Source organism: Volvox carteri, assembly GCF_000143455.1.
Source record: "Volvox carteri f. nagariensis unplaced genomic scaffold VOLCAscaffold_15, whole genome shotgun sequence".
NCBI classification, from domain to species: Eukaryota; Viridiplantae; Chlorophyta; class Chlorophyceae; order Chlamydomonadales; family Volvocaceae; genus Volvox; species Volvox carteri.
This window is the reverse complement of record NW_003307558.1, coordinates 180,554-195,944: the sequence shown is the minus strand read 5'-3', so window position 1 is coordinate 195,944 and position 15,391 is coordinate 180,554. Positions and strand designations below refer to the sequence as shown.

At 57.9% G+C, this 15,391-nt stretch overlaps 2 protein-coding genes across 2 annotated transcripts in view; one reads left to right on the top strand and one right to left on the bottom strand.

Moving 5' to 3' along the window:
- Positions 1 to 1,807: 1,807 nt before the first annotated feature.
- On the bottom strand, positions 1,808 to 7,263 carry VOLCADRAFT_104352 (uncharacterized protein; the record flags this gene model as incomplete). The annotated part of the gene is made up of 12 exons (XM_002949540.1): positions 1,808 to 1,885; positions 2,092 to 2,190; positions 2,470 to 2,589; positions 2,907 to 3,023; positions 3,258 to 3,313; positions 3,927 to 4,045; positions 4,358 to 4,453; positions 4,815 to 4,936; positions 5,557 to 5,640; positions 5,915 to 5,919; positions 6,370 to 6,472; positions 7,123 to 7,263. 12 exons carry the CDS (start codon positions 7,261 to 7,263, stop codon positions 1,808 to 1,810), a joined length of 1,140 nt encoding a protein of 379 aa, XP_002949586.1.
- Positions 7,264 to 11,656: 4,393 nt separating this feature from the next.
- VOLCADRAFT_120770 (uncharacterized protein) overlaps positions 11,657 to 15,391 on the top strand; it is a gene marked incomplete at its 5' end in the record, with an annotated part of 7,810 nt that continues 4,075 nt past the window's right edge. Inside the window, 5 exons of the mRNA XM_002949655.1 lie at positions 11,657 to 11,664; positions 12,221 to 12,318; positions 13,691 to 13,820; positions 14,720 to 14,755; positions 15,100 to 15,237. Of these exons, the coding sequence (XP_002949701.1) occupies positions 11,657 to 11,664; positions 12,221 to 12,318; positions 13,691 to 13,820; positions 14,720 to 14,755; positions 15,100 to 15,237 (410 nt within the window). The remainder of the gene's footprint in view (positions 11,665 to 12,220; positions 12,319 to 13,690; positions 13,821 to 14,719; positions 14,756 to 15,099; positions 15,238 to 15,391) is intronic.

Sequence of the window (15,391 nt, the reverse complement as noted above, 5' to 3'; positions counted from 1 at the left end):
CCCGCCGATGACCTCCCGCGTACCCGCATCAATACCAATACAACGCCCATGGCCCCCTCCCCGGCTTTTACGGACACACCCGCACTTGTGTGCGGAACTTGTAACTTGTATTGCACGGCACACAGATAATTATAAATATGCGCAAAGCCGGGATCTGCCAGGATCTCGAGAGGGATGCCTTTCCAGCCGCGAGCCACCACAAATGGTCTCAATACCATTTCATGCTGGATACATTTCCTCGATACAGTCCCCGCTAGCCGCTCCGAACTCCCACTGCGTCATCATCACCACAAGATGCGCCTTGCTTGGTGCTTTCCGTGCGCGTTCGTTGGGTGATTCGTAACATGCAAAAAAAGGTTGTAATCCCATTTTCTGACCGCTAAGTACGATGTACATGTATTGACATGTACTGCCGGCCGTACACATGAGGGGCATTCTGTACAACATACCCATGCAGCCAACGTGTACAGCGATGAGCAGAGTTCAGCAAAGCGATGAGAAGGCTCCTGCCGCCGTGAAACGCACAGCGAAACGAGAGCGTTCCTTTGCCCGCCTGGTCGAGCGGGAGGAAGGGTGCCTTCTTCCACAAATGAATAGTAACCGCGGAGCGATATGTGCAGCGAGAACGAGGATCCCATCCGCGTTCTCAGCACACAGAACGCCGCCGTCAACATGTCGGCGGTCAACATAACATGTCAACATGTTTTCTCTTACAGCGCGGTTGCTTTAGCTTTTTCCAATTTTAACGTCTGAAAAAACAAGTTAAAACACAGTATGCAACGCAGGATTGCCTTTCCTTACAAAGCCAACCTAAAAACAAAGCATGACAATAATCTTAACAGCTGAAATCAGGCCCAGATTCCAAATACGCAAATACTCCTCTTCGCGCTCCCTCGCAACAAGAGGAAAGGTTCGCAGCAGGTAAGGAGCAAAAGTAGCATCAGCGACGAATTATAAGGCTGAAAAATCCATCGTGCACAGAGCAAAAGAACGACATCCATCCCGCATACCCTATAATACTTATAAAACTCCTACTCTCGCGACCTCGGTAATAGACGCTGCCACGGCGCCGTCTCAACACATGCATCACACAATGTGCCATGCGCGTACCTCCCCCCTTCCTAAAAGCCCTTCGCCCTTCATTCTACCCAAATCCCCAAACGTATGCAAGTAAAGGCGCACAGCGGCAAAAAAAAGGAAACGAATTCCTATTTTAAAAACGAACTGACGAATGTGAGCTCAAGACGGAAGCCATAAACGGGCGGATGAACGCACGCGCGCACGCACAAAAGAAGCTGCTGCTGCTGCTGCTGCTGCTGCAAGTGTAAATATGTAGCATAACACAGAAATGGCCGCCAAGCCCCACCCCGATTACCAGACCATACCGCACTCAACATGCACAAGCACTTGTGTTGTCGCAACGCCACAACACGCAACCCAGTTCTCCCGATGAAGCCATACGGACCACGCGGCCCACTGGGGCCCACACAGGACCCTACGCCCCCCCCCCCCGGGGGGAAAAGCGCCACCGCCTCTCCTCTCTCAAGCAGTATGAGCCAGCAAGCACATAACCCCCTCACACACACAGTGCCGCCCTCCTGCAACCAACCGCCCTTTTATCCCCCTCCTCCTCCTCCCCTCCTCCTCTTCCCCTCCTCCTCCTCCTCCCCTCCTCCTCCTCTTCCCCTCCTCCTCCTCTTCCCCTCCTCCTCCGCTTCCCCTCCTCCTCCTCTTCCCCTCCTCCTCTTTACCTCCTCCTCTTCCCCTCCTCCTCCTCTTCCCCTCCTCCTCCTTCCCCCCGAGGTCCTTAGTACATGAGCTCTGTGTAAAGGGGGTCCACGGACCTCTGCCACCTGGTCTCGTACAACTCCAATAAGTGGTCGGCCTGGGAGGGGGGAAGAGGGAGGGAAGAAGAGGGGGGGGGATTCAGAGGTGTTAAGGAAAAACACAAGCGACCCTTCCCCCGTGTTTGCTCTAATGGGGCGCGGGAATTGCAGTCAAGTGTGCGCGTGACTGGCGGGGTTGTGGGTATGGCGGTGTACGTGTACGGGGTGGATCCCCCTCCCCCCTCTTCCCGCCCCCGTACGGCACCTGCGTTAGTCCCGTTTCCGCAACCACCTCGAGCCGTTTCAAGAAGTTGACCTCGTCGTGGCCCCGCCGCTGCAGACCCCCCCGGGCGATAGAGACCACCTGAAACACACATACATACATACATACATACATACATACATACATACATACATACACATACATACATACAGAGGTGTAGCAACAGCAGGTCAGCCAGGGTGAGGGGGTGAGGGTAACGTAACAAGGGGGGATGAGGAAGAGTTCGTTCGCCAAGAACCACGAACACCGTGTAGAGTACACACGCACGCGCTTGCTCACCCTTTTCCCTTCCCTCATCCCCATCGTCAGTGGTTCGTCTTGGTACGTCAAACCCCTCCCCCCACCCCCCTCCCCCCCCACCTGCTTTGCCAGGTCCTGCACAGAGCCGCCGCGGAAGCGAGTTCTCAATCCGTACCGAGTCACCTCCGTACGGAGATAGTCCCGCTCCGAATCCGTCCAATCGGAAACGAGCGCCAGAGCCTTCGTGCACCGGGAGATGGGGAGGGGGAGGGAAAGGGGATGGGGAAAGCCTAAAACACAATTGTACGACGGAGCAACCGGGTAGGGGGTGACGTGTGTGGTATGCAGGATCTTGACAAGCAGCTGCCCGGTTGGGAAAGATGAAGGTGGGTGTTAAGGCAGGAGCCACAGCCACACGACGCACCGTGGAAGAAAACTCAGGAGCCCACATACATAAACACGCCGTCGCTGTACTGTACGGCAATTATCCTCCCTTACCCAGCCCTGCCCCTTCCCCCGGCCCCCCGGAAGGGCTCCCCCCCCCTCAAGACCCCCACCTGCCGCTGGGCTTCCTCGTCGTACAACAGCCCCACCCAGAGGGCGGGCAGGGCACACAACATGCGCCAGGGCCCGCCGTCCGCCCCCCGCATCTCCAGATACTTCTTCAGCCGGACCTGAAGGGGGGGGGAAAGGGGGGTTTGCGGGTTTGAGTGTGTGTGTGTGTATGTAAGATGTGTGGAACAGGGGGGTATATCTTCGCCCGTGGCAGCTACCCTGCGAAACCCTGCCTTCCCCGGTATTTCGGGGCACCCTCATCCAGTCACCCTAGTCAACTTCTCAGTGGATCGCTCAGGTTCCGCACCCACCACCAGCATCCTCCCCTCCGTGTACCCCCCCCCTTCCCCCACCTCGGGGAATATGGTGGTCAGGTGGTTGGCCCAATCCGCAATAGTCGGGTACTCCCCTGGAGCAGGACGGTGAGGGAGGAGGGGGGAGGAGGGAGGAGGAGGGGAGAGGGGGGAGGAGAGGGAGGGGGGGAGAGGGGGGAGGAGGAGGGGGGTTTATAAAACGTTTTGAAAGGGAAGGGGGAGAAGAAGGTTGACGATCAATCCCTAAGTGATAACGCCCTGACCCCCGGCCCCCCCCCCTTCCCTGGCAACCTCCCTCCTAACCACCTCGCCCACCTCACCCACCTGACCACCCCCATCCCAGCTGCGTCATATCATATCCCAACATACGCTAGATTCCTACCGGATATCGGAACGATACAACCCGGTTCGCCCTTCAGCACCTTTCCTCACGGACCTCCTCAACCCCCTCACCCGTCTCAAACCCAATCGCGCCCTCGGGATGTCTCACAACGCTGCTGCCCCCCTCCCTCTCCCTCTCCCTCTCCCTCCCACCCCCGCAACCTTCATCGACATCGTTTATTCCCTCCGTATTCGCCCCCCTCCTTCCCCCCCTTCCACCCCCTTAGAATGTCTCCACATATATACATATATACATATATACATATATACATACATACACACACGCTGCCCTCCCCTCCCCTTTCCCCCCCCCCCGGGACAACCTACCGGGCAGTGCGGGCAGCTTCCCCGCCATGAAGTCCCGCCAGCTCATACCCAGCGCGTTAATGTACTGCCCGTTGCGGTACACAAAGTACATCGGTACGTCCATAGCGTAGTCAACGTACCTGCGTACGGCAATATGCGCGGCGGCGTTTATCCATGCAAGGGTGCCCAGAGTGCCTCCGCCACCATCCCCCCGGTAATGGAAAGGGGGGCCGCCCGAGGAGGGAGGGCGAGGAGGAGGTGGAGGGGCTCCAACCCCCTCCGGCCTTTCCCCCCCTCCCTTCAACAGGAGTTCAACACGAACTCCACATACACACGAACTCCACATACACACTTGAAGGTATGACAGATCAAATTGCAATTACAATATTACAAACAAAAGTTATTAAGAATGCGCGCGATGTCAAACACCCGACATGTACATTTTCAAGTACCTTTCAAAGCTCATGTCGTCCCGGAAAACAAACGGCAGGTTTCCGGTTCGAGACGCATCGACGTCAGTCCACACATGGCCACGTGTGCTCACGAAGCTGTGCCGATGAGTTCAGTGATTTTCCCGGGGCGGCGGGCGCGCCCGTGTGTGTGTATGTCCATCCAGGAGGGGGGAAGGGAGGAGGGGAAAATTAATCATAATCAAGTGGTGAGCAACATAGGGGCTCTGCGACACACAACATGGCACATCAGGTCAGCTACGGAAAAGGTGCACACAACACACCCATGTACACATACACACACAGCGGGTTCATACACCCGGGTCTTCCCACCCACCCCCCAAAGCACGGCACATCAAGACTCTTCAGCCAAATTCCCCCTCCCCACCCACTCCCCCAATACACATATGGCTACACCCGGAAACCCCCCCTCCCCCCGGCCCCCTTCCCCCGACCTCACCCCGTGGGCCGACCCTCCTTGAAAGGCGAGTTGGCAAACAACGCATTCGCCACGGGTTGTAACGCCAACCCAATTCGGAACTTCTCCACCATATCCCGCTCGCTCTCGAAATCCAAATTCACCTGAAGTTTTAACGGTCAGCGTGGCCATGGCGACATCAATACATGCAGACAGACACACCGGGAAGGGAAACAAATTCATCCCCCCAGACGAAGCGAAAGTCGATGCGGGAAGTCGGGGTAGCGAAGTTTGTGTGAGTGTGCGTGGGTGTATGTGTGTGGGTGTGGTGTGGTGGGGGGGAGGTAGGATGATTGCGTGTGGGGGAGGGGGAGTCCGGGGCTATGGGCCACATGATGCGCAATCCTGATGTGCGATGCAGGGGGAGGTGTAGCGGCCACAGAATTCGACCGGTGTTGCGGCACACACACACACACAGGATGGGCCGTGTCGCACGTGGTATACTTGAAGCCGCCGGAAGGCCTCCGGCGATTATGGTTATGGAAGTTACTGGTGGGTTACTGGTATGGTGAGGAGCTGCGGAAGGCAAACAGACGGTGGCAAGGATGGCCACCGAGGTCGGGTCAGGGGGCTCGGGCCCCCATAGAGCCGAGGCCGAGGCATCTCTCTCGCAACCTCCCACCTCCCCCCCCCTCTAAAAAGACGTATGTAGCTTTCAGCGAGGACAAAAAGCTCTTCCCAGTTGTTAGCGTCAGCATATATATTTTCGTCGGATACGTCATACCTGGACCGTACATGTACGGAACATCATGTCAAGCCCCATAGACCCCACTGTGGGCATGTACGACTTCATGAGCGAGTAACGTCCCTGTCCGTCGTACAAGTGGGGTTGTGGAGTATAAAGAGGTAAAGGGGGGGAAGACGAATCACGAACGAGTGAAGGTAGGGGGGGGGGTAAAAAAGTGTTCAAGCGTTCAGAGAACCACAGTTTCCGCGCTTTTTTTAAGAAACAAAGGCCCTCCTTTCCTCACACTCCCATCCACGCCCCTCTCCCTCCCCTGTCCATCACTCAAAGCAAATGGCACACGACGACCCCGTATGTAATATATAGATACACCCCGTATGTGCCCCTTCCCCTTCACCCCTCCTGGGAAGCTGCGGGGAAGCCAAACGGCATGCCTGGCATTGGCGAGATACAAATCCCACATCCAAAATCCAAAATTCAAATTCAAAAAGGACGTCCCCCCACTACCCCCCTTCACCGCAGCCATCAGGTACCCACTCCCCCCATTTTGCCCTCGCCCTTCCTGGTGCTTCGGGCGGCGGCAGCTGATGAACCTTTGCTGCTCGCACCCAACCCAGTCCCTAAGCCCCGGCCCTCCCCTCCCCTCCCCTGCTTTCCCCACTTCCGGAACTCCAGGGGGGGGTCGGTGATGACATCACACACCGCTTAGAACTCACTCATTAGGGGCAGTTTCTTCGGACCTCTTGGACACCACCGGCAAAGTTCACTTCCTCACTTCCTCACGCATGTTGTGTTTTCCCTCCCCTGCTTTCCTCCCCCCGCCCCAACACACACACACACACACGCACGCACTCCTGCTTGCCTTGGGCATGACGGGTATGTCCTGAATGGCCCACTTGGGGTCGAACCCCACCCCCAGGAACCCGCAATGGAGCTCCTCACAGATGGCCTTCACCTGGGGGGGGGGAGGGCGAACCACACACGACTGAAGCTGCTGCCAGGGCAAGAGTGTACCAAACGTAGAACTGACCGAAAGGCGTCCGTAAAGACGGGGCAGGGTAGGTCAGAGGTGAGGGGATGATGAAAGGGAAAATAAGGACTGTGCGGGACGAGCCGTCCTAAGCGCGGGTTGGACAGGGGACAGGGGGCAGGGGCGCGGCGGGGGCAGGGCAGGGAAGGGAGGAGGGATGGAAGGGGGAAAGGGGGAGTGGTGGCACATTCACACACGGTGAGCGTATGGGTAGGGTGGAATGCTGGACATCGGTGCCTCAACCCCACTACCACTACCACTACCATTACCACGCCATCACCCGTTGGGGATGAAGGGATCCATGACCCCCCCCGCGCACGTTCCCTAGGGAGACGTGATGGATGCGCAGCAACGTCCCCTCCCTTCGGACCTTCCTTCCAACCCAAACCCTCCCGCTAGGGAGGGCAGCGGAGAACGGCAATGGTTCTTCAAGACAGGATCGGTTCTTCGGGACGCTCTTCCTCCTTGATCTTCGGCGCCGGGGCGCGCTATATTTGGGCGCGGTGGGATTGGGGGAGGGGGGAAAGGAAAGAGCTTATCAACTCCCAACACCCTTCCTATGTGAGTGACTCTACCTGGTAAAGGTGGCTGTTAACCTCGGCACACGTCTTATGGATGGTATCCACAGGCGCACCGCTGAGCTCAAATTGGCCGCCAGGCTCCAGGGTTACGCTTTGGCCGTCCAAGCTGACGCCGATGATGCGACCGTCCTCCATAATGGGCTCCCACCCAAACCTCGCCTCAAGCTTGCGGAGAACTTGGGCAATCTGATCATAGCTCATTCGACTATTGTCGTGGAGATTAAAACCCAACTTTTCGTGCTCTGTGCCGATCCTGCGTCAACAAAATTTGGTTTGTGGCCCCGAAGAAACGATGCGCCAGGCGTGCAACGAAGAAGTAATTCCATACAGTTCGTGACGCGGAGTCGTAGGAAAGAGCGTTGGGAAACCTTAAGAGCAGTCTGTGTGGATCGTCCCGTATCAACATTTCTCATAAAACAGCTTACCTCCATTGGCTTTTTGGTTTGCATCCAGATTTGAGGTAATCAACAAGCTCCTGCTTTAAAAGAGGCTCCGTCCGCCGCTCTGCCACCGCTGGCGCGTTCGCATACACCGGCGGGAGCCGAGCGGCGTGCGGAAATCTCCGCGCACCACGCGAACATGATCCAACAGTCTGTCGGTCAAGACCCGACACAATTGGGCGCGACATGAAGTCGCTTTGCCTCAGCTGCGAGAGGCAACGTTGCGCAACAAGGTGGTATCAGCTTCGTAATATTCCTACAGCTCTTCACAGATGGATAATATGTCAAAAAATATATTTTGCAAGCAGGTAGAGATTTCACGACCAAATACCGCATTTCGCCAGTCTGCGAGTTACATGCATAACCTTGCAGCTGCAGCTCGTCATACTTCGTAACCACCTTGGCCGTACACGTAATCCTGGCCTCCTAACTCCCATCCTCAACCAATTTCCAGCTACACATGCTCCTTTACAAGCCAACACCTTTTAAAACCCTTTCCTTACTCCAAATTCCGCTCTCGCGCTACATCGCCCCGTTCCCGTTCGTATCTTCCCCAGCCCGCGCCGCCTTTCCCCACCCAGACGACGACGCCACCAGCGCAACTCCAGCCTCGGCCTCCTCCGCCGCCTTCCCCTCCTCCACCACCACCTTCTCCTCCGCCCGCTCCCTTGCCGTACTCGCCAGCGTCACCCACACCGTCGCTGTCACCACCAGCGCCCCGCCGCCGTACGTCAGCCCCCCTGGAGGCTTCATCACCCCCGCCAGCCAGCCAATCACTGACCCCACCAGTGGCTCCATTTGAAAGGCCAGGGCCACCGTCAAGGGGGACAGGTAGCGCAGGAGCGTGTTAAAACCTGCACAACGCGGTCGTACATTCGGGGGTTAGGGTGGGCCCGGGGAAGGGGTGCCCGGGGTGAAAGGGGACAGTGCGAAGCTGAAATCGGGAAAGCAAACCAGCCAGTGTAGGACGATTTCCCCTATATAGTACTAAAACAAATTCTGAACAGTATCCCTGACACTCACTCGTTCGTTCGCTCACTCACTCACTCGCTCACTCACTCACTCACTCACTCACTCACTCACTCACTCACTCACTCACTCACTCACTCGTTCGCTCACTCACTCGTTCGCTCACTCACTCACTCGCTCACTCACTCACTCGTTCGCTCACTCGCTCACTCACTCGCTCACTCACTCGCTCACTCGTTCGCTCACCTGTGTGCCCCACGATTCCCGGGCCCAATGCCAGGTACGTCACCCAAGGGGCGTAGTGGCGACTGAGCAGCCAACCGAACGCTCCCCATCTGGGTAGTGGGGGGAGAGGGGAAAGGAGGAGGGAGGAAGGGGTGTCGGGGTTGGGGAGATAGGACACGGGAAGCCGCACCGACAGAGTCACGACTTGCTGCTGAATCGGTAGTGAAAAGGAAAGGAGGTAGAGAGAGATGTGTGCATGTATGTATGTATATCACACAACAGTGAGCGTAAAAGCTAGTTTCCTAGGAATGCTGCAGTAATGGAATGATCCGTACGACGTGCAGCCACGTCATCACCAACTGCTTGAGGGGAATCACGACGCCTGAATGCCGCCGCGGGGTGACAGAAGGTAACGCAGTAATTATTCAGGGCCCCCCTCGTACGGCATCTGGTGGTGCAGGAGACCCAAATGGCCCGTCCGCCGCGAGGAAGAGGTTTTGGGGTTATCGCCATATTCCAGGGCGGTTAACGGTTAACGGTCCGCAACGGTCAGCGAGCCGCCCGCCGGGGGCAGCCCCCTCCCTAGGTACCCACCTGCCCGCGCCTCCTAGGGTTACTGGCTCCAGGACCAAACCACCTGCAGCGCGGGGCAGACGGGGGGGGGAGGGAATCATATATGCACGGAAATAGCCGGAAGGGGGGAAGAAAGAACAGGCGGGGTGGTATGTCGGTTGATGGGTTGCCGCAGCAAGGTGATGTTGGTTGCAAGCGCTAGATCAGTTGTGCGAGTGAGATGGCGGTACTTCAGGACTTGCTAGATATCTGAATGTGGTTTTAAAGTTTTCGGGTTTTACAGGGTTTTGAAGGTTTGGAAGGGGGAGTTTTCAAAAGGAAGACATTTCTCGCGGTCTGAAAAGATTGTGTGAACATTTATTATTTCTTTCCAAATAAATGTAAATAGGAGGCTCGTTGTAAGTTAACGTTACGTAGCATGCAATGCAAGTCTTCCGCAATGCACGATAAACGTACGCATCTCCGCTCTCGCCCACCTTCCATCATCTGGAAGCCCCCCTCCACTTCCTTTCCCCTTGTTTCCCGTCCAGCCCCTCCTCCTCCAACCCCTCCTCCTCCTCCTCCTCCTCCCCCCACTACCAACCAGCCTGCCAGCTCCCCCCCCCACTCACACACAGTAAGGCCCACCGCCGCCACGCTGGTCACGGGGAACGCGTACAGGAAGATGGGCATCCACTGCCTCAGCCTCCGGCCCACGGAAAGGTAGCCCACCTGGGCATGCATGCAGGCAGGCACATACATACGTACATACATACATACGTACTTCTGGAGGTGCTAGGAGCTGTGTTTCGTGGCAGAGTCTTCCCGTTCGCGGGTTCGCCTGTCTGTCGCTCTGGCCTTCGAGGTGTTGTCCACGCTGGGTTGGCGCGGTGTCCCTTTTCTTTGGTTGGTTTGTTGCATCTCCCCCCTGGAACAGCCCAGGGAGGGAGAGGTGGAGAATGTCAGTAGTCTTAGTGTGGGTGGCTGCAAGGCGGGGCCTTGTGGTGTCTAGCGCTCTGAGCCTGTCCTTTCTTGGAGGCTGTTGTTCGGTTCGTTGGCTGTGACAGGAGGTCTGCCCCATCAGGGATGCCCAAGACACTTCCCCCGGGCCCTCGGATGCTGAGTGGGGGCCGGGTGGGTGGGGGGGTGGGTGGGGGTTCAGCAGGGTTCTAACCACAGCGGACGGGGGCGCTGCTGAGCGGCTGGGTCGCGTTTTGGCAGATCCTGAGTCGGGGTCGGGGTCGGGAGCACACAAGAGTAGCCGCGACTTGTGCTGTGTGTGCTCCCGACCCTTGCGCTGTGTCTCGCCTTCGGGCCCCGGCTCTCGCGGCCCACAGTGTAATCTAACTTTTACCTACCTACTACCTACCTACCTACCTACCTACCTACCTACCTACCTACCTACCTACCTACCTACCTACCTACCTGCCTGCCTGCCTGCCTACCTACCTACCCCCCACCCTACCCCCCACCCCTAAGCAGCTCCTCACCATCACCGCGGAGGCCAGCAGGGACGACAGGTCCCCCACCAGCGCCACCTTCTCCTCCCCGCCCCCAAAGGCCCCCACGGACAACACGATGGCGCCTGAAGGGGCGAGGAGTTGGGGGCGGGGCGACCCGCGGGTCAGGTGGGTCAGGTAACTGGAGATTCTACAAAGCATGTGCGTACACATACATATGTACATTCATGTGCCAGTTCCCCGTCCAATACATCTCGTACAAAACACACACGCATGTCTGTGTGGTTTGGAACGGAGCACGGCATACCGTACGCAGGTACGTACGGAAAGGGGGACGTACGGGGACGAGCAACGAGGAACGGCAGAACAAGTCCCTTTCCCTTCCTTCTTCCTTCCCCCCTCCCCCCCTCCCTCCCTTCCCCCGGCCCGCAAACCCGCTACCCGCGTACCTGCCAGCCCCAGCAGGGTGCCCCCCACCTCCCCGCCTGACAGCTGCACCCCCTGGAGCAGAGCCCCCAGGGCCAGGAGCACCGGCGTGGCGGACACCAGGAGCAGCGAGTGGGTGAGGGAGGTGTGCTGCAGGCCCCACACCCAGCTGCCGAAGTGGACCGCCAGACAGACGCCACTGCCCGCCAGCCAGCCCGCGGCACGAACCACACGAACGCGGTCGGAGGGAGACTGTGCGTGTGCGTGTGTGTGTGTGTTTGCACGGGGGAGGGGAGCGGAGCGGCGGGGAGCGTGTGTTTGGAGGGGTAAGAAGAGGTGAAGGAGAGGACCGCCGGTATGGGGGTGGGGATGGGAGGGGGGTCGACGAGGGAGGGGAGATGCGGGCCAGGGAGGGGGGTGGGACAACCATGTGATGTCGTGATGGTGACGACGATAATGCGAAGGTAAGCGAGTCAACGGCTCCTCAACGTCCAGGGCATCAACTCGATGTTCGTTAGTTGTTGATGAGGGGGGGCGTGGGTGTATGTCGTACCCCACACGCTCCACAGGGTCTGGCCCCTCCACATCCTCACCACAACTACCCCACAATTACCCCACAGGCCCTTCAAGTCCTAACTAAAACCTACACATACATACAGACATCTGTAATCTAAGTCATACATACATACATACATACATACGTACGTACGTACATACATACACGGGGACAGGCTGGTGGTTGGAAAAGTGGCCTCCGCTGGTCTTGGTCGTCTGCGCTTACATCGTTTGCTGTGTAACGGTTTGCCGTATAACGTTATCGTTACGCTTTACCTTTTTGCTGTTGTTTTTTTTATATTAGCACAGTCAAAATTCTAGACCCCGCCTGCTCCCACTTTTTTTACCTCGCCCTCCTACACGGATTTTAGCCCCCCCATACACACACACGTCATCAAAGCACACACGTGTGTGTATGTACGGCCTCACCAGGTGCCGCCACTGCACCCCCGCCCCCACCCCCAGCAGCAGTGAGGTTAGCTGCAGTCGCCAGGCGGCTAAAGTCAGGGCGGGGACCTCGGGCATCAGGCTGCGAGGAGGGGTTTGGGAGGGGGGAAACGGAGGTGGGGGTTGTCGTACCACACAGATCATGAGGCTCAGATCACTATAAAAAACACATCTGTGGAGGGGTGCAGCATGCGTGTGTGTTTCTGTAACATTCACGCAGGGACGGAAGGGTTGGCCGTGGGGTGTCGGGCGCTTTCTTTAGGTTAGGGTTTAGACAACCCACATACATACGTACATACACACACATGCGCGTGCGCGCATTACATACCTGAACACGGTGGCTGCGGAGGAAACGGCGAAGACCTGGACGGTGGGGTAGGGACGTTGGGGGTTAGGGAGGTTGGAGCCCGGGAGAATGGAAAATCATCGAGGCAGCTTGGAGGTTTTCCTCAACACAAATGCAAGTTGGTGCTGATGACGGTGCTGATGATGATGGTGATAAAGGTGATGATGGTGGTAATCGGGGAGCGGTGATGGTGGTGATAGTGGCAGGGGCCTTTCCCATAACTCTTCAGAGTTAGCAGTCCGGGGAACTCACCGCTGCCACCAGCAAGGGAAACGCGAAGAGTGGCACGCGGCCTCGGCGGCGAGGATGAGGCTGATCGTGTGCTGCATCCGCCTCCAAGCGCGAGCTGCGTGGACCGCTGCCGGTCTTGACCGCGGATGCCGATGTCACCGTTGTTGTCGATGTGGCCGCTGCTTGCTGGGAGGAACCGAGGTTATTGCTAGAAACTCCTGAGGAATAAAATGTGGTGCCATTTTCACTAGGTAGCGCCTGGCTGTCTGCGCCTGATACACGAGAGTATCCAAGGAATGTTTTTAACCGCAGCAGCCGATTAGCACCTTCGGCCAGTGCTTGCATCTAACCGGTTTAGCTCTATAACGGAGAAGTGCATCGAAGATTACCACTTGGAGAATGTCGCGTAGGAGTACCTTAGGGATCAGTAACCAATTTTCAAGCTAACGGAATCTGTTTCTACGGCAAGCCTTCTGAAGCTCGAATGTGCACATCATTCTCATTTGAAATTTGCTATCATGTCTGTGGCTTCTGCTCTGAAGATCCTGGCCTTTAATTACCCGAGCATGTGGCGCGTGGCACTTCCCAATCCCTAGCTGAATAACCCGATCAATTTCCACATTCTCTTTTTAGCGCTACATTTAACAGGTCACAGTGAACATATAGGATGCGGGCTGCGTCGGGGTTCAGCGCACCGCGCTGCGCACCCCGACGCTGCATGGCGTGTCATGAAGACTTTGCCCCTCGCCTTCTCCGCCACATCGCGCCGCACCCGTTCGCCGTGCTATCGGCCGCTTCTTATACCGCCGCAACCGCGGCAACCGCGGCACGGCTACATGCCACCCGCTTCCACAGGACCCCAGCGCGCAACCCCACGGTCCTTACATCGGCTGCCGCTGCTGCTTCCGCAGCTGCTGCCGCCGCAGCGAGCCCTGCCGGCACATCTTCCCTTGCTCTTCCGGAGCTCCCCACGCTGCTGCCCCTGCAGGGCCCTTGGGGCGTGTGGACGGGGCTGGTGCTGGCCGGCGCGCTGGGGCTGTGGTGAGCGCTCGCGTGTGTGTGAGGGTGCGGGGGTCCCCCAGGGAAATCACATGCTGCAAGGAAACCAGGTAAATGAGCTGCTGCCGGAAGACGTCCAGATTTCAACACTGCCGCTAGGGAGCTCTACGCGAGGGGGGGGAGGGAGGGACGGAGGACAGGCGGGTAGGCGGGTGTGGATACGTTAGGACGTCTGAGCCTAGTGAGTCCTGAGCGAGGGAGGGAGGGGCCCCGTGAAGAAGTGAGGTGCCGTACACACACGGGGCGGAGCCGCGCGGGGTGACGTAGGGAGAAGGGAGGGGCTGCGGTGTTGGGACCCTGTGTTTGAGCCTGTTATTGTGGGGGGGAAGAGTTTTGCTTCCTCGTACACACATGGCTTTTTGGTATGCACAGCCGCAATAGCTTGGGGTGCCGGAAGACCTGTCCGGTAATGCCGTACACGTGACCTCTTCTCTGCGACGGGATCGCCGTACATACATACATACATACATACATACATACATACATACATACATACATACATACACACATACACACATACATACACACCGCTCAGAAGTCGTATGTTTCACTCGACAAGAACACGCACGGCATTACCAGCAGACACACAAGACGAAGAGGAAGAAGTAGAGAAGAACACACAATCGAGTCGAGCAGGGTGAGGGCAGCTGCATGGGTCAAATGCACTGAGCTGGGCCCCGAAACCCCCATCCTACTCGCCCCCCTTCTCCCCCTCTCCCTCCGGGCGCCGTAGGGCAGACCGGGCGCTGTTTAGCTGGACCCCTACCTTCAGCTATCAGTGCTACTACCACCCCTGGCTTGGGGGGAAAGTGTCGTACTGCCCTCCCCCCTTTTTCGTACACCTCTCCAACACCCGGTACCGCCACCCACTGGCCCTGCAGGTCTGAGAGGACCCGGCTGGGCAAGGAGCTGAACGGGTGAGGGGGGTTGGGGCGGGGGCGGGGCGGGGGTTACGTGTGTGTGGGGGGTAAGCAAGGGGGGACAAGGAGGGCAAGCACGGTTTCGACACATGCCGTACCGTGCCGTACGGGCCCTTGCACAGAAACGTGAGCAGTACTTCCTCACTACACCCACCATCACCATCACCACGCCGGATACCGCCTAATACGCCCAACTAGCTGCATCGCAATCATCTTCCTTACCCCCACGCGCCTGGCTCCAGCCCCCCAGATGCAGGATAGAAGGACCGCAACAACCGCCCCTGTCCTCCCCCTCCCCCTCCCCCCTTTCCCCCGTTACCCCTCACTCCCCCCCCGTATAGGGCCCTTGTATCCACCCTGTGCGGCATGTTCCTGGCCAACGTGGGCTTGCTCCCCCCTGCCGCCCCCGAGCTGCATGTCGTGTACAAGTACCTGCTGCCACTCGCCATACCCATGCTGCTGTTCGCCGCGGACCTGAGGTGCGTGGGGGGTAAAGAGGGGTTGGGTATTGGGGGGAGGGGAAAGGGGGAAAGACGAACCACAGACGCGTGAAGCTGGGGGGTGTTGGGGGTTTTGGGGGGGGCGGGAGTTGTTCGCCGAGGAGTGTTTTGGGGGGAGGGTCAAAGGGGTAAA